General features: G+C 47.6%; 1 protein-coding gene across 4 annotated transcripts; it reads right to left on the reverse strand.

Annotated features, from left to right (window-relative positions):
- Positions 1-4,979: 4,979 nt before the first annotated feature.
- SALL2 (spalt like transcription factor 2) lies at positions 4,980-18,560 on the reverse strand. Of its 4 annotated transcripts, none has more exons than XM_032622751.1 (3): positions 18,216-18,288; positions 6,811-9,625; positions 5,015-6,187 (listed from the first exon to the last, which is right to left on the reverse strand). In XM_032622751.1, exons 1-3 carry the CDS (start codon positions 18,286-18,288, stop codon positions 5,965-5,967), a joined length of 3,111 nt encoding a protein of 1,036 aa, XP_032478642.1. In that variant the 3' UTR covers positions 5,015-5,964. The 4 variants fall into 4 exon arrangements, with proteins under 4 accessions (XP_032478640.1, XP_032478641.1, XP_032478642.1 ...); XM_032622752.1 differs by lacking the exon at positions 18,216-18,288 and adding an exon at positions 10,019-10,113; XM_032622749.1 differs by having other exon boundaries at positions 4,980-9,625; positions 18,216-18,560.
- Between the last annotated feature and the right edge of the window lie 2,238 nt (positions 18,561-20,798).

Raw genomic sequence — 20,798 nt, forward strand, 5'->3', positions numbered from 1 at the left:
GTAGATAATTTACATTGTCTTTATTTATTTATTTATTTTACTTTAATTTTATTTTTGGCTGCATTGGGTCTTTTGTTGCTGTGCGCAGTCTTTCTCTAGTTGAGGCGAGCGGGGGCTACTCTTCGTTGCAGTGCGCAGGCTTCTCATTGTGGTGGCTTACCTTGTTGCAGAGCACAGGTGTGTGGGCTTCAGTGGGTATGGCACACGGGCTCAGTAGTTGTGGCACACGGGCTCAGTAGTTGTGGCTCGCAGGCTTAACTGCTCTGCAGCATGTGGGATCTTCCCGGACCAGGGCTCGAACCCGTGTCCTCTGCATTGGCAGGCAGATTCTTAACCACTGAGCCACCAGGGAGGCCGCCCTACATTGTCTTTTGAGATGTGTACCTTTATATATGAACATTGAGATAAAGGACACAGAAATGAATATGGGCTCATATGAGCATATCTGGACATTTAATTCTCAGGATTATACTTAATTAGAAGGAAAAAATTCCATCTTGCTCAGCTGAAATACTCTTGGCAAAGTTGGCTGATGTGAGATCATAAAAGACTACTTCCAAGGGCCTGCTCTACCTAAGGTTTTTTTTTTTTTTTTGGCAGCAACCTGCGGCACACGGAACTTACCTGACCAGGGACTGAACCCACATCCCTCGCAGTGGAAGGCAGAGTCTTAACCACCAGACCGCCAAGGAAGACCCTACTTAACAGGTTTTGCTTCCTTTAATAACCTGGGTCTAACAACTACCCTCAAGAGAGTTGACAAGGGATGCTTTGCACTTTCATTTGGGATATATTCTGTGTGGCCCTATGTTTAGACACATGTATTATTACTAAAGTAAGATAATCCCATTATTGCTCTATCAGAGAACTGTTAGAGTTAACTGTTCACAAATCTGAATCCCTCACTTGCTGCAAGATCACTATTTCTTTCAAGGTCCTTAACACATAGAAATGAAATACATAGAAACTATATAGCAGTAAAATTAAATAGTCTTGGGAGAGAAAGACAGTACTGGATATAGCTTTGTAGAAGATGAAGGGGGTTGATTCATCTTAAAGACAGATTTCCACAGGCCAACCCTTAAATTCATAAGCATTTTCGTCTAGGAAAGGAAGAATTTTTCTAGTGGAAGAGATTCAGTCTCTGGTAGAATTCAGGGTAACTAAGACCTGGATTGCCTCCTCTCACCTACAGAGGAAGCCAAAGAAGCTTAAAGTCAGCCAGGTTAAGGCCAGCTCCCAGAAGTCTTTGCTTTCATATTCACTTTGGATAAATTATTACAGTAGTAAATTAGGCAAATTTTAGGAGCACAGGAGGGCCACTTAGCATGATCTGCTTATAGAGGGATTTTTTTCTAGACTCCTCAGGACCAGTTTTCAGCCAATAAGAAAGCCACTGCTTTCTTGTGTGCCTACTCTTAGCCAGTCTGTATACAACCCTGAGCAGTACAGGAAGGAGGAAGGAATCTCACCCAGACCTCTTCTAGTCAAGAGTGTAAGCCTAGTTGTGAGTAGATGAGTGCTGCATGCACTACATTTCTGAACTTTTCCTCCTATCTGCTGTGGTAGACTTTCCAGAGTTAGCCACAACAATAATGGCTCCCATCCCACATGCCCTTATGCAGTGTGTCTTTGCCACTCTTCCCGATAAGAGGTAAAGCTTGTTTCCCCTCCTCTTGAATCTGAACTGGTTTTCTGACTAGCTTTGGCCAAGAGAAAGTGGCAGAAGTGATATTCTTTGAGTTTCAGAGTCTAGGCCTTAAGAGGCCTTGAAGCTTCTGCTTTTGTTGTCTTGGAGGCCTAGGCCTTCATGGAAGTCCAGTTATCCTAATAGCTAGGCCATTTGAAGAGAGAGTGAGGGAGAGGGAAAGGGAGAAGGAGAGGGAGAAAAAAGGAGTAAGAAAGACACACACAGAGAGAGAAATCCTAGAGATTGAAAGATATCAAAAAGAGTTCCTGGAGAATGAAAAACTCTAAGGAAAGAGACTGCAGTATTCCAGCCATTCAACTGAGGGGCCAGAGGTGAGTGAGGCCATCTTGGATCCTCCAGCCCGAATTGAAGCTGCTAAGTGAGCTCAGCCCTCACCACATGGAATATAGACAAGTCATCCTAGCTGAGGCCTGTTGGGACAACCCATGGACTCACAAGCAAATACATAATTATTGTTTAAGACACTAAGTTTTGGATGGTTTGTTACACAGCAATGGGTTACTGAAACATCCACAGTATTGACCAAATACTGCACTTCGTAACTGGTTCTTTGGTCAAAATTTTTTTTTCTTCACTTTTGTCCTTACTCATTTTTTTAAATTATATGATCAAAAGCAAAGTGTCCAATGGGATTAGTAAATCTGTTGTTAAATTAAACATTAGAAAAGACAAGGAAATGTAAAGGGAAGTCAAAGTTGGGTCTAATGGAGAAACGCTCATGTGAGTTAAGTTTGTTTTGGGGATCAGGAGACGGATGTTCCTTGATTTACAGAGAAGCTCCAGGGACGGTATCCAGAGTCCCAGAAGCAGAAATCTGTGAGAGATGAAAATGTGCCAATAGAATTGAAACGTTTTTTTGGGGTGACACAGGTTGAAATCTGGGAGAAGCAGATGCTGAGAGAGTCAGGAGTCCAAAAGTTTTATTGGGAAGTAACACTTGTAAAAAGAAAAAGGGAAGAAAATGGGATTGGGCAGGGAGAGCTGTCCAAAGCTGTCAGTGATGCAGACATGACAGCCTCTGCCAGACCACTGGAGAGTTCCATAGCAAGAATCGTTCATTAGTCCCATGTTCCCTGGGAATGGCTAAGCCCTGTACCACCCACCACCTTGCTTAGCCTTTGGCCAGGGGTTTGGAGAACAGTAGGACAGCTAGAGGCTGTCAGCTAACCAGGTTTCTTGCAGCTGAGTAGCCAGTTCTTTCTTAAAGGGACATCTCTGAAGTAGCACACCTCTGTATCTGCCAAAGGGGACTTGACGTACCTTATGTAGGTTTTTATATGGTAACTGCATTGGTCCTTAGGTTGTCATATGGATTCAGTTAATATATTTCAGCATGGTTATTAGGAAAACTGAATGTAAGAGAACTGTACGTCCCCGCCCCCTTCTCTCTCTTCGTAACATGAGTTAGTTATTTCCCTTTCTGGAATCCCACAGGCCACTGTGTCTATCACAGTATTTACTACCATGATATAAAAATATGTTTTCATTTTTCTTCTTCCTTGACTGAGCCCCCTTAGGGGCAGAAGTTTGTTTACCTTTGTATCTACCCAACACTTGGTCTCTGAAACAAAATAAATCCTCAAAAATTAACTGAATGAATGAGTGAGGAAGCTGTCTCTTGCTTCTTGTACTAGTGATCTTTTTATCCATCTAGTTTGAACTGAATCCACTATGTATATTTCAGGTAAAGCGTTTCGCAAGCTGCATTTCTTGACATATTCATTTCAGCAGGTTAGAGTTAATTCACCTTCCAAAAGGATGATCAAATAAGAAGTGCTTGAGAGTAAGAAATGGTGGGGTTGAGGGTGGGGATTGGAGGGGACTGCAAAAAGGAAGAAACTGAAGGCTGTAAGAGAGGAATAAACTAAAAGTGAAGAGAGAAACGTAAAAGTTGTAGGTCAATGAAAGAATAAAAAGCAGGAGAGGAAAAAGAAGAATGAAAAGGAGACAGAAGGGAAAATAAAGTAGAGCTATGAAGGAGTGGGGTGGGGAGTCCAGCTCAGTGCTGACCTGCCCAAGGAAGCACCCATTAGTAGAAGCCTCACTGACAGCTGTTACCATAATGGGAACTGGCATCTAAAGAGAGGGCAAGTCTAGTTTAATTAGTTAAATGGCATTATCTATGTCCAGTGGGGGTAGGGGAGGTAAAGGGAATAGAAGGATTGGTGACCTACCTCCTTCCATAGGCTGAAAAGAAAAACAGATTTATAAAGCTTTGGTAAGGAATTAAAGAGACAGGAGCTGTTTCTTCTCCAGCCGACTTCACAAGATTGTCATGTCCTATTCACTAGTACCTTTAAAGCGGGACGGGTTTAAAGTTGCCTCCAGGAGGCAACTAGAATCAAACCTCTGTTCTTTACCTTGAATCGAGCCAGTAGGTTTACTCACCTTTCCCTTCAGTCTTCCAGCCAGCCTCACCACTTCAGGAGTCTTTAGTATGTAACAGGAAGCAAGCACCATTCCTGACCACTGGTGGTTAGCACTGAGACTGGGATTCTGCCGACCTGGGTTCTTAATGCAGTTCTGCCACTGATTGGCTGAATGTCTTTAGGCAAATCATTTTACCAGTCCCATCCCTTTAGCATGTGGTTTCAGTGATATAATCTTACAAACAAACAAAAAAAAAAAATTCCGGAGAATGTTCTCTTTAGGAAAGCAAGGTCTTAAGAGTCAAATCTGAACCTTACCATGTTGTGGAGAGACAAAACAAAACAAAAAATATATATATATGCTTCATTTCATTCTCCCACCCCCAATGCACTTCCTCTGCTAAGAATTCTCCTTTATATTATCTTGTTGGTAGAAATTACTAGGGTTGAATTTTGTTTTCCTGTTTATAACATCAGACCTCAAGTATCATAAAGATGAATTCATCTTGGTTCTGCAGATTAACTGATGTCAGCTAGGCTGGCCTACAGGTCAGGATAGATAGATAAAGAAACAGCTTTCAACCTCCAAACAAAACAAAACAAGTAAAATAAAATACAAAAGCCTGGTGGTGGAAGGTTCTAGGCAAAGAGAAAACCTGGACAGTGGCTATAAACAGTGAGCAAATCCCCTACCTTTTGAGAACACAAACACCATTTCTACAAGGAAATTACATTCACTGGAGGTTGTTTTAGGACAAGGCTGAGCAAATTAAATATTTCAACACCATATGTTCAGCTTTGGCAGGAGATGTAGGTGGGAAGGGAATCTCAATGTTAGGGAATGCTCATATCACACCCCAGCTGGCTGTTGAAATGAAATAAGGAGAAACACACAAATATTTGGTTAAAACACCTTTAATAAAAAGGGAAAGACACTAACATCTCCGCTGTCTGCTCTTCACATTTTACTATGTTAGGAAACTGGAGCCTACACCTTTGGAGGAGGAGCCATCACTCAAGTCAGTCAATAGCAGAACCCTCACTCCCTCCTCCTCAGAACTCTGGTTCCAAATGATCCTATGTTAAAAGTAAATACTACATCTCATTACAAAACGGAGAGGCAGGGAGGACAGCACCTAGGGCTCAACTCCCAAAGTCTGGGACTCTAAGAACCAGACAGTAGCAAAGACATAAGCCCCGGTCCGTGGACAAGCAAAATGGGAAGGAAGTGGACCTTGAAAGAGGAAGATGAGGAAAATACAAGGGGCCAGGGAATAGCGGAAGGAGTTATCTAAAACTAGAAGCACACTAGTGCTAGGAAATCCCCCATGATCCATGGTGCATTGCTGCACACTGAAGTCACCATTAGTTCAAAAGAACATTCATGAGACCCATCGACCCATCCAATTAAGAGTTTGAGGTCCCCTCCCTTATATCACACCCCTTTCTTAATCACATAGGTTCTCAGCAAGCCCTATGCTTTAGCAACACTCCTAAACGCTCCATTATTCCTTCAGCTAACGCTCATCAACAATGCTTGTTAAAGATATGAACTTCACCTTTCCTTCCCCAAAATATCCATCCCATGGGAGACCTCCCAGCAAGAAATCCACTTGTTTCCTAACTCAGAGGCAAGGATGAAAGATACGACAAGCTCAAAATATCTTGGCATATTAACCAGCCAACACCTTTGCCTTAACGTGACGAAGGCACATTAGTGCCTTACTACTGGGAAGAGTGTCCTATGCCCTTCGTTTCTCCCTACACCCTGGGGCTGAGCCACCAGATACTGATATTGTTGCATCTTCATTGTCGGCACCTTCTGGAGCAGGGGGAAGGAGAAGAAATGTACAGTTTGCTACTTCTCTTCTATGATGGGCTTTCTCAGGCACTGTCTTGGATGCCAGAGGCCAAAAGAAAAGGAGGGGGGAATCTCTTTTCCTTGGCTTCTCTGGATCCCATTGCTGGAGGCAACTTCTCAGCCACAGTTCCTGGGCCAAACAGCACTGGTGGTGTGGGGCCTGAGGGGGTAGTGGAGATGGAGATGGAGCTGGAACTCTGGGGCGTGGTGGGCAGGTCACTTGACAGTAAAGCCGTGTCCTGGTTTCAGCAAGACAGGGAGCCCACCCTCACCAGCTGGGCAGGAATGCCCTGGGACAAGAAGTCCTGCAGGTTGACCTGGTCACCAGAGAGGAGTGGCCCTAGGCCCTCCAGGGACAGCTGCTGGCCCCTTCGGGCTGGGCTATAATTCCAAATGTGGGTGCTCAGATACACCTGCCAAAGGGAAAGGGAGAGGAGAGGGTAGAAGGGTCATTCCCAGGGAGGGTGGAGAGAGTTCTTCTTGGGAATGTGAAAGTTGTAGAGAATCTATTTTCCTCAGGTACAATGAATGAAGAGGAAAGAAAAGTTTCTCAGGGGGCCACCCTGCTGTAAGCACAAGGATTTCAAAGCTCAGGGATTAGAGAAAAGCCACTAGGGACACATCATATAAGAACTCAGAGAAATAGACAAATAAGGGCTCACAGATCTTGGAGGTCCTTCTACAGAGCTCTCAGTTTCTGCCCCCGGGGTCAAGGGGCAGCAGATTCAGAAAAACAGGCTCATGGGATCGTGGGGTCATCTTTTCGGGGAAAGGGGGAGAGCCCTGGGGAAGTGATGGAGGATGAGCAGCCAGGGACCAAGGAAAGAGCAGCAATATTCTGAGGGCCGTGGGGGGCAAAGGGCTGTACCTGGTGGTGAGCCAGCAGCATATGCTTCTTGAGGGTAGCCCGTTCGAGAAAGCCCTGCCTGCAGAAAACACAAGTGAAGAGCGGCCCCTCCTTGGGGTGGGTCTTCTGATGCTCCTCCAGAGCTGCCTGGGTGGGAAAGGTCTGGCCACACACCTCACAGGCCTTTCTGCTACTGCTCTCTCCGGGCTCCTTTCTCATCGCTTCCTGCAGGCTCAGCTCCTCCACCAAGGTGGGGCTGCTGCCTTCCCCTTCTAGGGCCAACGCTGACACTGGGCTGGCGCTCCTCTCCGGTTTGCCCCCCTCTTCTGTGCCTCCTGCAACATCACTGCCGCCCTGCTCCATTGGCTGCGTTCGATCCAGGCTGTCAGGCGGCGGCGGCGGCGGCGGCAGAGAAGGCTGTTGAATCGTTTTCTCATTACTGTCCATCTCCTTCCCAGCTGTGGCCGCTGCCACCACAGTTCCCACTTCCTCCTCTGCCCCGGAGGCCTCTTCTGAATCACCACGCACTGATATCGCCTTCTCACCTCCACTCTCGGAGCCTCTCCCCGCCAGGGAATCTTCATCAGTCACGTCTTCCTCTTCTTCTTCGTCCTCTTCTTCCTCTTCGGACAACTCCTCTTCTGGGGATGGCTGCTGGGATGGCTGCTGGGGGAAGCTCCCCGCCCCTAAGACTACAGACTGCTCAGGGCCGTTCTCCTGGGCAGTTCCCCCACCTTCAGGGAGCGTGGTACCACCATTGGGGATCTGGCCCCCCAGGTGCATCCGAACGTGCTGCTGCAGAGTAACAGCATTGGTGAACTTCTTCTGGCAAATGGGGCAGGAGTTCTGGGCCCGGGCAGCTGGACTAGCCTTGTGGCCCACGAAATGCGCACGCAGATTGCCCCGGGTAGAGAAAGCTCTGCCACACACTTTGCATTTAAAGGGCCGCTCACCTCCATGTTGGCCGTAATGCAGGCGCAGCGCTCGAGGACAGCTCAGCACCCGAAGGCAAATGACACACTGGTTAGGTCCCGATGAGGCTGAGGATGAAGTTGCAGGGGCAGAGGTCGTGGAGGCTCCCGAAGCAGTAGAGGCCACTGCCACGGCTCCTTGACGGTCAATCTTCTCCACCAGTTGCTGCAGCTTGGAGGTCTCAGAGGGTGAAGCCCCCAAGGGCTCTAGCACATAAGGAAAGGGGAAGCTACCAGTGGACTTAAAGTGGTTGGTAAGCAGGGCCCAGCTGGGTAGCGAAGTCACCAGCTTACTTAGCTGCATGCGGGTTGCTGTGCCACTTTCTGCCACCCCGGCGATGGCTGAGCCCTCGCTCCCGGGTGGGGTGTTTTCATCAGCTTTACTCTTTGGCTCTACCGCTTTCATGAGCACGAACTTATTGAAAGCAGGGAGCGCAGGAGCCGTGGCTGTGCCTGCCCCGGTGGAGAGCAGCGTCAGGCTCTCTGTGGCACTGAGTGCCGTGGTGGAGGCCACCAGAGGCTTGCGTTCCACACCACCACCTGGCATGGCCGCCTCCTCCTCGGCCTTCTCTGGTGGCACGGACATACCATAGGGCAGGCCGCTGCTGGTGATGACGTAGTCCAGATGCTCTGGTACCGGGTGAGGGTTCATCTGCACGTGCGGGTACTTCTCCCGATGCCGGTGGAAATGCACTTTGAGGTTGCCACGCGTGGTAAAGCGGTTGCCACAGACATTACACTTATAGGGCCTCTCACCTGTGTGGGAACGCAGGTGGATCTGCAGGGCACTGTCACTGCCAAATACTTTGGCACAGAAGCGGCATTTGTGCCGTCCACCAGGCTTCTCCAAGGGACCCATCAATTCCCCATAGCCCAGCTCACCACCTCCATTCTTTGGCTTCAGGAGCCCTGGGGAGGCAGTAGCCTCGAGGCCCCGGGCTGTCCCAAGACACTGTGCTGCCAGTAGTCCCGCGGCGCCTGGGAACGCCAGATGAGGCGAGGCAGCCAGCTGATCTGTGCAGCCTGACAGGGCCGGGGAGGGGGCAGGGGTGGCTTTGTGGCTTCGCCCGACCCCTCCGGCAGCAAAAGGGTGCTGTGACCCCAGTGGATGATAAAGGTGGAAGAAAGCCTGCTTGGGTGTTTCCGCCCCTGAGGAAGAGGAGGTGGAGGAAGGCGCCAGTGTCTTGCCAGTTTGGACAGGCTTGATGGGGCTGAAAAGGGGGAGCAAGGGCTTGGTGGAGGAGACGGCGGCTGTCCCAGGAAACTCGGAGGGGCTGGAAGGGGTGCCCACTGTCTGGCCTAAGGAGCCAAGCAGCAGCACCTGCCGGCAGATTTGCTCAGTCATCTGCATCTGATGGATCTGCCGCTGCTGCAGTACCCGGAGCTCTTCCAAGATCAGAGGGATGTTCAAGTGGCCGCTGCCTACACCTGGGGGCGGAGGAGGAGGTGGAGGGGGTGGTGGTGCAGGAGTGGACTCTGGAGGTAATGGAGTTGCTCCTAGCTTAGGGCTGGCCAAGATCAGGCCCCCACCTCCCCCAGCTGCTGTACCTGTGGCAGCTACGAGAAAGTGTCCCGAAGACTCCTCTCCCCTCCGCTCTGGGCCCCAGGTGGGATCTGTGGGTACAGAGGACCCGGAATCCGAGGGGTTGCTCTGCTCGGCCTCCATGACCTGGGGACTGCTGTGGCCCTCAGGCCGGGGTTCAGAAGAGGTCGAAGAGTTGTTGGGGTTCTCCTGTCCCCCAATTATCACCATTACAGGGGGGTCAGGAGAACATGCATTCTGGTGGGCGAGGAATTCGGCTGGGTCAGTGAATTGTGCGCAGCACTTGGCACAGACTTGGGGGTGGTCCTCCTCGCTAGCATCACCTGGGGAGAAGACAAGGAAAGAGCGTGGGTGATGCGGTTCGGATGGGTGTGCAGAGGCTGTAATTAACAACGAGCCCAGTAACCGCTAGTGGGGGTGGGGAGATGAGCTCACCATCCGGCTGGCCGTGCAGGAGGCTAGAGCTCAGTGCTGTCCCGCCTGGACAGGAGACTCGCCAGCACTGGGGGCCAGGAGGGAGGGAGAGCGGGCATGCACAAGCTACTCCCCCCCCTCCACCACCACCCCCCCCGGGCCACTGGCGGGCGCAAGGACTGGGTGTGAGGACCGGGTCCTGTGCAGAGAATCGTGCCTTCTATCTCGTCCACCGAAAGTCCTCTCCCCGCCCCCCGCGTCCCCTCCACCCCTACCCCTGCCCGGGCCGGGCCCTACCGCACCTCCAAGCTCCGCCGGCTCCCCGCAGGGCCCCCCGAGACGAGAGCTCCTCCCGGCTTCGTGCGCCATGGTTGTGTGGGAGGTGGAGGGCCAGGTGGAGTGGGAGACAATGGGTATCCGGATTGGGGGAGGCGGCAGTAGCCGCCGGGGCTGCGGCAGCTTCTGCACCCAGCGGCCCAGACTGCGGAGATGGAGATCGGCGGCGGGGGCAGGGAGCGGCGGAGGAGGGGGAGGGGAGCGAGGAGTCGCGGAGGAGGGGAGGAGCTGGAACGAGAAAGCTGGGAGAGGGGAGATGGGGGAGGAGCTGCTGGGGAGGGAGGGGAGCGAGCCCAGAGCCCAGAGCCCGGGAGGGTTTCCGGAGGCTCAGTGACAGGTGCTGTGGGGCATGGCGGGGGTCCACCTTTCCTTACCCTCTGCAAGCTCCCCCCCATCTCCGGATGTCCTTGCCCAGACCTGCCCCCCTCTCCCCCCCAATCCCCCAGCAAGCTCAAGGGGGCACAGTAGGAAACACAGCCTTGCTCAACAGAGCAAAGCGACAGGCTTCTCTTATTTTCCTTTGGATAAAGGATCCGCTGAGCCTGGAAAACGTGGGCTCCAGAGAGGGTGGTCTGAGGGCCAGAGCGGGAGGGGGATCCCAGCACACCTACCCCTTACCTACACACACATATCTGGTGCCCCCAAGATACCCCAAGTTTTGTCCTGTTTTCCTGACCTCCATTCCCACCCTATCCCCACCCCATCCACAAAAGAAGTTTCTCAGGGTGGGAGGCCGCGAGGTAGAATTTCCAAGGAAGTCGTTTCAGGACTCCTCTCTGCGTAACACTAAGCCCCTTTACTCCCCGCCCCTCCTCCCCCAGAATAATAGCTGAATGCGAGTTACTCCACAGGTCACCCAGCCCACACCTAATTTAGAGAGTTCATGCTTATTTAAGGGGCCATCTCCTATTTAGTACCCTCTTCTCTACCCTACTTCTTCCGTTGTCTTTCTCTGGCAACACAACTACTACTGAGGACAGCTGGGTTTGGGGAGATGCTAGCCTGCAGAGGCCTACCTAGCTCTAACCTGGGGGGAGGGGAGCTTCTCCTGAAACAATGGGGAAAATGCAGTAGGAGGGAGTTACCAAGCAGCCTCTCAGTGCCTAAAGCCCCTTTCAGCCCCAACCTGGCTTGAATGCCTAGGAATGCCTTAACACCTGCTCACCAGCACAGAGGTGGCCTCCTATTCAGGGAGAGGATAAGTAGGGATAAGATGCCTCCTGGACCAGGTACTCTGCATTCCCTTTCTACCTTGAAATGAGTCTTAATGGGTTTCCCACTTCCTTAAAAGAGCTTATCTTACTTACAGGAAATGACCACAAGTCCTTAGTTTTGTGGTTTGCCAAAGGCATCAGTAAATCCACATTGCTCTAACCCCAGTTCCAATCTTGTCTGGCTGATAAATTGAGGCGTGGTGGTCAGTCACACCATGCTATGCCCCCATTTCCTTTTTTGTAAAGTGGTAATGTTGTAACTGTGCTATCTTCATCAGAGAAATATTGTGGGGATAAAATAATATGTATAAAATAATAACATGTACATATGAGACTTTAAACTTTGGGAGGAGTCCCAAATATTATGAATTAGAGAATTTATATTGTCAGTGGCAAAACAATCAAAATAAAATACATATATATTAAAATTAGATCTGTTTTCATGTTGCCTATTAATTTCTTATTTATTTATTTATTTATGGCCAAGCCGCACAGCTTGCACAGGACCTTAGTTCCCCGAACCCAGGCCCTCAGCAGTGTAAGCCTGGAGTCCTAACCACTGGACCGCCAGGGAATTAGCAATCTTATTAATTTCTGAGGCTGATATAATTGGCATATATCAAGGGTAGGAAGTCTTTTTTGGGGGGGAGCTGAAACAATGTAATATTAGTAACGTCCACTTTCATTGAAAACATTGTACTGAATTATGTTTTGAAACTTCAGATAATCACAAGGGCCTTAACACTGTGGACAATGGCTCTGAAACAGATGAGCTACATGCTTCCAGGCCTGACCCTGACAACGAGGGAGAGGGGGTTCTATTTCAATATGGCAAGTCACAGTTTAATGCAATGTTGTCTATTTTTACAGATGAGAAAATGGAAGCTTGGAGAGGTTAAGTGACTCTTCCAAGTTCACACAGTCATTCAGTGAAGCAAGCATTCAGAATTTTGACTCCTGTCCAGTGCTTTCACAAGCACATCAACATTGTGTGGCTTCCCTAAGCTAGAGAAAGGGCCCTGTGTAGCTTCTACCTGCCATTTGCTCTCTGGCCTCAGTAACAGAGAGGGAATCAGATGGAAGCTTTCTACTGAGCATTTGTTAATTAGCATTGAACATTTGATATCAAGTTGCTGTTTTGTCAAGTCTTCCGACAAGAAAAGAAATCCTTTTCTTTTCATCTTCTCCTGGGAAACACTGTCCCCTTTCTTGCTCTTTAATGAAACTTGCTTTCTGATGCGTAATTTGATCTGGGCTCTTCTTTAAGGTAAATTCAGTCCCTGGTGAAAGGTGACGGATCAACAGCCACCTGTAAGAGGAAGCCTCTATTTCTCAGCACTTTGCACTCACTGCCTATCCTGAAAAGGGGGGCAGGATTCTTAGGCAGACACGAATGAAGTCATAAACACAGGAATAAACTAAGCTGGTAATGGTGTCCCTAGATAGCAGATAAGGTGAGGTAAGCTATCCTGGGTCACATGTAAAGTCTGGGGTGGACATAGGACTGAGACAGGGACATGCTTGTTTAAATTTATGAAGAGCTGAAACGACAAGGAAAAAGGAAACTAAGTGACTCTCTAAACCTGGTAACTCATTAAACGGGAGAGGATGGCTGGGAGAACAGAGGAAAATTGGTGGGTAGCAGGGTGGTAGAGCTGAACACGGGTTCTCAAACTTTGCTGCCCATGAGAATTACTGCGAGAGCTTTTAAAAATCCCAATGGCTAGGCTGTACCCTAGACCAATTAATTCAGATTCCCTGAGGGTGGGATCTAGGCATCAGTGTTTGTAAAGCTCCTCAAGTGATTCTGATGTACAACCAAGGATGAGACCCACAGTACACATCAGAGGAGTGTCCTCCCCATCAAACCTTCCACCCTGCTCCTCACAAATCTTACCTGTGCTCAACTCGGCCAAAATTAGGATGTAGGCAAAATGAGTTGCTCAATGCAAAATCTTCCCATCGGGTTGCCTCTCTACTCTGACCACAGCCACACTTTGCCTCTCTTGTATCCTGCTTCCAGGAACAGAATTTGACATGATATACACCTGTCTATGAATTTAAGTGACTGTATTGCCCTTCCCAGGGTATGTGCATCTTGAGCCATACTTCCAATTGTAAAATGAAAGGCTTTGTTCTACACAGGGTTCAAGCATCATCCAGCCGTTAAAGAAACAAGCACACTATGTAAGCCCCTGCCTAAATTTAATGTTGGACCAACACAGATTGGTAGTGTCCACAATTATGAGTTGATTCTGTAACTGCTGCTATAGATAACTTCTAAAGGAGAATGTCTCATCTTCTCTTCCTTACTCCTCTCTCCTAAATACATACACATACTCCTTTGCTACCCACACCTAGTAAATGCACCCTTGGCCTGTGCAACACAGTGGACAAACAGGCACAAAGATTTATACATCTGGTGCTAAGTGAGAAAAATATATTTGTTTCCAGAATAGGAATATCTTAGATCAAACACAAAAAAGGGTGTTTTTTTTTAAAGGACGTTTTTCTGATATCAAAGGACTCGGCACTTGGTATGAATGGCACTTGGAATTCATACCATTTTGGAGCTGGAAGGGACTTTAGAGATATGACCTCTCATTAAGCACAGTGATTGAGAGTGCCAGCTCTGAATCAGACTTGAGTTAACATCCCAGCACTTTCTAATCTTTGTGACCTTGGGAAAGTTTCTTAATTTCTCTAAGACTTGCATTTCTTTTAAAAATGAGGGTATAGGGCTTCCCTGGTGGCGCAGTGGTTGAGAGTCCGCCTGCCGATGCAGGGGACGCGGGTTCGTGCCCCGGTCCGGGAGGATCCCACGTGCCGCGGAGCGGCTGGACCCGTGAGCCATGGCCGCTGAGCCTGTGCGTCCGGAGCCTGTGCTCCGCGGCGGGAGAGGCCACAACAGTGAGAGGCCCGGGTACCGAAAAAAAAAAAAAAAAAAAAATGAGGGTATAGCCACAAAAAGGAATGAAATTCTTATACATGCTACAACATGGGTGAGCCTTGAAAACATTATGCTAAGTGAAATAAGCCAGACGCAAAAGGACAAATATTGTATGAGTCCATTATATGAGGTCTCTAGAATTGGTAAATCCACAGAGACAGAAAGTTAGAATGGTGATTTCCAGGGGCTGGGAGTGCTGGGTGAAGGGAATGGGGAGTTATTGTTTAATGGGTATAGAGTTTCAGTTTTGCAAGATGAAAGGGTTCTGGAGATGGATGGTGGGGATGGCTGCACAACAGTGTGAATATACTTAATGCCACTGAATTGTACGCTTAAAAATGATAAGTTCTATTATGTATATTTTACCGTAAATTTTAAAGAATTTAATGGAGGTAATAATAGCAGAGTTGGGAGGAATAAACAAGAGGAAATATATAAAGGGCCTAGCATAGTACCTGACAAATAGTAAATGCTCTGCAAATAGTAGCAATGAGGATTATTATTTCAAGTCTAAAAGCTGAAGCCCTGGCAGAAGAATGGGCCTGCCCAAGGTCACAAAGCTTCAAGGTACAAGCTGGATTGAAAACCAGGTTTTCTGCTTCCTTATCCAGTGCTCTGTTGCACCCTCCCTGAGTTACTTTCTATCTACTCAGAAATGTTTTCTTTTTCACCCAGGAGTCCCTAGGGCTGAAAGGCTCAGGGATCAATACCCTGAGAGGCGATGCTCTCTACCTCCAGTTCTAAAGAGAACAGAACCCTCAAAACTCTTATTTTTGCCTTCCTTCCCCTTTTGCTGCTCTTGCTGTCTGCCAACTGCCATTTCTCCCCCTAGGTCTGTTTGGCTGTTGTCCTGGTTTCTCCTTCTCACTAAATATCTGGGTTTCTGATCGTTTCCTTTATTTCCCAGATGTACTAGTTTACATTTTCCCAATTCACATCCCTTATTCTCTAATCCAGATTTCTAGACTCTGTAGGGGAGACAAATTTTTTTTTCTCTCCAGAGTTTTGAAGCAAATAGACTATTTCCCTCTCATCACTTATGTGCAATAACTATTCTGGTAGGTTTTGGTGTTCTGGTCAGGGAAGCTGAGCAGAAACAGGGTGGGAAAACAGGTTTTTCGGACTGTGCCTTGGTGATATCTTAGGTCACTGCAGAGATGAGGCTTTTAGAATGTGCAACAAAGGCTCAGCGTTTGCTTGTCACATATGGTAAACATTGCTTAAAAGAAGGCAAAGACTCTTGAAAACCTTAGTGGCACCCTAGTTACTAAATAAATGTCTGCAGATGGTCATGATGATGCCCATAGTTCCACAGGTATACCTGTAAAAGGACATGTGTAAGAGCCCCCGAACAAGAGCCCTCCCTACCTAATTTTGGGGCATGCAGAACAAGAAACAGTCCCTGGGGCAGAACGAAAACTCAGGAGCCTGAAGATCACATAAATGAATAGAAACCCTATCTATGTATCTTATAAAAGCAGGAAGGAATTTAGATTTTCAAATATTAGCCACCTCATCTTACAAATGAGACCCAGTGACATGCCAAGTCATACACGTAGCCCAAGGATCTTTCAGTCTCTCAGGAGAATTCTGAAGGCAGATCTTTCTTAAGGTTACTACTGCTTCCTTGCTCCTTAACATTTATGTTTTCAACTTTTATGGCTCAAAGGCAAAATTTCAACTGAAATTTGTTGCTGCCAGTGAGTTCAAGCCTGCACTGTTTCTATGGGGACGGCTTTGCAGCAGCATCCCCGTGGCCCCAAGTGTTCACAGCCACAAGTGGGAGCTATAGTTCAAGGGGCTGGAGAACCCCTCAAGGCAGTTGTGAAAGATTTCTTGTGACTCCCTCCCAGATTCTTCCTCAGCAGCGGTATAGGGAATGGGTGAACTGAGGATGTGGGAAGAAGAGAGGATAGGGGGGGAGAGGAGAGGATGCCTCTGGGTTGGAGGGGATTCAGCATTGTTCCACAATCTAACCAGCAGGGGAGCAGGACTGTAAGGCAACTCTGAGGCTCTGGGGGAAGTCTCCTGTAGAGCAGGAGGAGGAAACATCCGGCCTGCAGCAGCATTAAGGGGGGGCTAACGTGTCCCAGGAGGGAAGGATGCCACCAGCATGCCACCTCTTAATATTGGCACAGTGGGATCCCAGTAAAGCACTGACTTGAGGGGTATGTCTGTTCAGGTTGTTCTGTAGCATGTTGTGAACTGATTTGATCTCAAGTCCTTTTTTACAACAGGTAGAAAGGTAAATTTAATCCATGTTTTAGTTTTAGCTACTACAAATACATTATCCTAGAGCTTTTCATGGCACACATCTCATAAAGAAATGCTGAAGTTCGCCAAGAGGCTCTCGAGCTTTGGTCATATTTCAGCACTTACAGGAAGTGCTCTGTACTCACATATAATAATAATAATAATAATAATGATAATAGACTTCCCTGGCAGTCCAGTGGTTAAGACTTTGCCTTCCAATGCAGGGGGTGCAGATTCGATCCCTAGTCGGGGAGCTAAGATCCCACATGCCTCACGGCCAAAAAACCAAAACATAGAACAGAAGCAGTATTGTAACAAATTCAATAAAGACTTTAAAAATGGTCCACATCAAAAAAGTCTTTAAAAAAAATAATACATATTAAGTCCTTATTTATGCTAGGGACTGTGCCACAGGTATTAAGCACTTATTTATGCTAGTTATTTTTCCAAGTGTATTAACATGTATTAACTCAGTAACCGAATGAGGTAGCTAGTATATTCATCCCTATTTTACAGATGAGGAAACTGAGGCATAGAAAGGCAAAGTAAACCAACAAGGTCGCACAGCTAACCAAGTGGTAGAGCCAGGATTTGAATCCTGAAAGTCTGCCATCAGAACACTTGTGTGCTTAATCCTACACTGCATTGTTGGGTGAATCAACTGTTTGCTAAATAAATAGTTTATCCCTGAGTCAGGACTTTCAGACTTTCACAGTGTGAACATATGTAGCCATACCAGATTGTCCCAAACTTGCTCGATCCTAAGAATTACCTGGACATTTGCAAAGATACAGATTCCCAGACTCTAGCCCAGATCTACCCACAAGCAAGCAAGCTTGGAAAACCCTAGTTTAGGTGGAGTGAGCACCACTAACCCTAAATGTCATGAAATCTAGGTTTCTGTCCTGACTGTACCTCTGTTTCTGAGACTTTGGGCAATGTCACTTCTCAATACCTTAGTTGCTCTGTTGGCTGCCTCTTACTTACTGGAATGTTGTAAGAATACATGAAATTTTCCCCCCTCATAAAGAAAATCTGTTACTTAAACAAATGATCATATCCCCATAAAATGATATGCATGTATCAACAAACAAGTATGTTAACTCATACACTTTTTTTAGCTTTGCTTTCCTTGAAACACAAACCTAAGCCCCTCATCCAGAACTTTCCTCTAGCCTCTACTCCAGGTGACACAGATACACACCCCAAACCAGGCTGCATCTGACCGACATTAGCTCTCTCCCTCTGGGAGCTCTGATCTGTTCTCTGCTCAGCCCAACAATGAGAAACTTTTTTCTCTTCTCCCTCAGGGGACCCTTCACGTTTATCCAATTCATTCTCTTGCAACCCAACTCTCCAGAAAGAAAAGGGGGGAAAATCCCACCCCTAAGAGACGATCTTCAGGTCTGAGGAGGTTACTTAGCAACGGCACAAAGACCAGTGAGCAAAGGGGGGACCTGGGGAGAAAACTCTTGGGTGGGGAAACAGAGCCAGTTTGAAAACTCCATTTCATCCAGAGAAAAACGACACGGAAAACACAAACATAATCAACCCTGAGAAAAGCGAAGCGGGGCTTCTCCCCAGCACAGGTCATCTCCTTACATGCTGCATCTCAACTCTTTCAACCCCCCAGCGACCAAGTTCTCCCCCTGGTTTTGCCCATGGCCCGGGTGCCCTCCCCTTGCCCTGGCCTGACCCACACAGGCTTGGGCTCAAGGCCCCCCCCAACCCCTCCCCGGCACCCACCGTTCTCAGACGCGCTGGGACCTTCGCAGTCCGAGATTAACTGTTGGGGTTTCCGCTGCTTTCGCCGAGACATTCCCGGGTGGAGAGAGGTGGGACGGGGAGGGGCAACTCTCACTTAGTCTTAACCGGGGTGACCTGGTCTGGTCTCCCCCTTGGGTCTGAAGCCAACTGATGCCTCTCCCCCAGTGCCAATCACTGTGAAGCAGAGATGTTCTCCCTTCCAAGGGACAGACAGACAGACAGACAGACGCGCGCGCTCTGATTCTCTGTCCCTGACTCTCTCTCTCTCTTCTCTCTCAATCTCTGCAAGTCTTTAAAGGGGAGACGCCCCCTTTTTTTTCTTCAGCTTCTTCCCTACGCTTCTGCAGCTCCCATTGTAAAAGCAAAAATCCTAATCTTTCCGCACACTCTTTTCTTTTGTACTGCAGAGGAAAGGATTTAACCCTCTCCTCCCTGCCCAGGCTCCCGGCCTCGCCCTGTGCTGTCTGTTCAGAAAATGTCCCTCGGTTGTTTTTCTAACTCTTCTAAGCTCTTCACAGTGCTTTTTGGTTATTTCATGATTCTATGCCACCTTGTTTGATGATGGGACTGCTTCTGAGGTATAAGCTGAAATGAGAACTTTCTGGTATATCCTGATTATAAGGCCAAGAAGTCAGCTACCTGCCAGTCAAAAATGAGGATGTGAAAGGCTGACAAAAAGATTGAGCAAAAAAGGTCATTAAAATAATAACTTAATATATGTAGATCTCTTTATAATTTATAGGATATTTTCGTGTACAGGACATATTTTGAGTATTACAACTTTGAGGTTAGCACAGCAGGTTTTACTACTCCTATTTATAGATGATCCTCTTTATAGATAAACCGAAAGGCTCAGTGAGGTTAAGTAACCTATCCAAGACTGCACAGCTATGATGCAACAGAGACAGGCCTGCAAGCCAGGTGTATTTGACAGTAGTCTAGCATTTTTTCCCCTCTATATTGTTAAAGGTACAATATGCCACCAGACTCCTAGTGTGAAAAAAAAAAAGATTGATCTTAAGGAATCTCATTTAAAATAGTGTCTCTTCTGTCTCTCCCACTCCTGTCCAGCTCCCAGGGTTGAGGGATGCCACCTTTGAGAAGATGATATAGATGAGTTCTCTGGTACTTCAGAGTAGAAGCTACAAGAGGCACTTTCAGCTCAATATAAAGGAACTTTCTAACGTGTAATGGACTCTCCAGTAAATGTGCGAACTCTCTGTAATATATTCTCACAGAGGCTGAAAACAGTTGTCAAGGATTCTGTGGAAAGAATTTCTTTGTGGATGTGAAGTTTGACCTTTAAGAATACATCATTTGGCAACCAACCAACTGGATCTCTCCTGTTCAGCTTGCACACTTACGGGTGATTGGTTTATTGTTCTTTAACTTCTGACCTTGCTGTTCCTCCCTGAATTTAAGGTACTACTGTTACCCCTGGGCATAGAATATCCAGATATGCCCTATCTCCTAGCTTTATGCCTAGGTCCTCTCTTTTAACCTTATTTATCTTTTACTCTTCTGGCTAAGAGAGCATCTGAAACACCATCTGTTAGGAAAGTGGGAATGATTTTCCCCTTTGGAGTTGAGTGATGCAAATCTCTGATGGCTGTGTCTTCAGAGAATAGCAAAGCAAAGCTCACTCAGTGTTGGGTGCAAACTTGAAGTTTCCGTCATTTCTTCCCTTACGCAAGTCCAGGCTATTTTGGCAATACTAAGAAAGGGAGAGAGAGACAGATGGTAGGAGGGTTGCTGGTGATAAATGAAGCAGGTACCACCATCTGAAGAGATTTGGAAAGCACTCTGATCTTTGCTTTGGAGTTCACTGAATCTCCATTATTTTCCCAGTCCTTTGGAGTCAGGACCTTGAGTGGCTCCCTCACGGTCAACCCTTGGAACTCTTGCTGACACTGTCTCATTCATCCTGTTAACCTCCCTGTGGTAGACAGGTGCAGTTATCACTAGGCTATTGTAGGGGAAATGGGAACACTGGGGCCAGGAAAGCTTCTAATTTCTCAGTGGAATAGACTGGGTTTTGTCACTCTTTCATTCCACTGTTTCCATCTGTACTTCCTCTTTGAGGAAAAGAAATGAGAGAAGGAACATAGCTTTCTGCTTTTCTCAGGAATCTGGAGATCTCCAAGGGCAGATCTGGGGGCCCAATATTCATCTCTTTACTGAGTCTTGTCTGTCTGGTCTTTTCCTACTTTGGTCCACCCTCCTTCTTGCTGGCCTTATTGTGAAAGGAAGGGCTCTTTCCCCTCCTCTCCTTTCTTCCGCCCTCCCCCATTTACCATTTTTTCCTTTTACCTCTCCACTGTGGCCTCTTGACCTCCCCACAGAGTTACAAAAGTAAAATCCTTGAAGAGATGCTGCTGTGGGAATGTTAATGAGCCTTCCCCACAAAGGGGCAAAGACTTTACTTCACTGAGTTGGAAAAAAGCCCCTTTGAAAAGGGGTTTCTGTGTGTGGTGAAGTGGAGAGGGGAGGGGAAGGAGAGAGAGGGAGAGAGAGGGAGAAAAGAAGGGAGGGAGAGAAAGAGCAAGAGAATGAAAGGAGAGA

Source organism: Phocoena sinus, chromosome 2, assembly GCF_008692025.1.
Source record: "Phocoena sinus isolate mPhoSin1 chromosome 2, mPhoSin1.pri, whole genome shotgun sequence".
NCBI classification, from domain to species: domain Eukaryota; kingdom Metazoa; phylum Chordata; class Mammalia; order Artiodactyla; family Phocoenidae; genus Phocoena; species Phocoena sinus.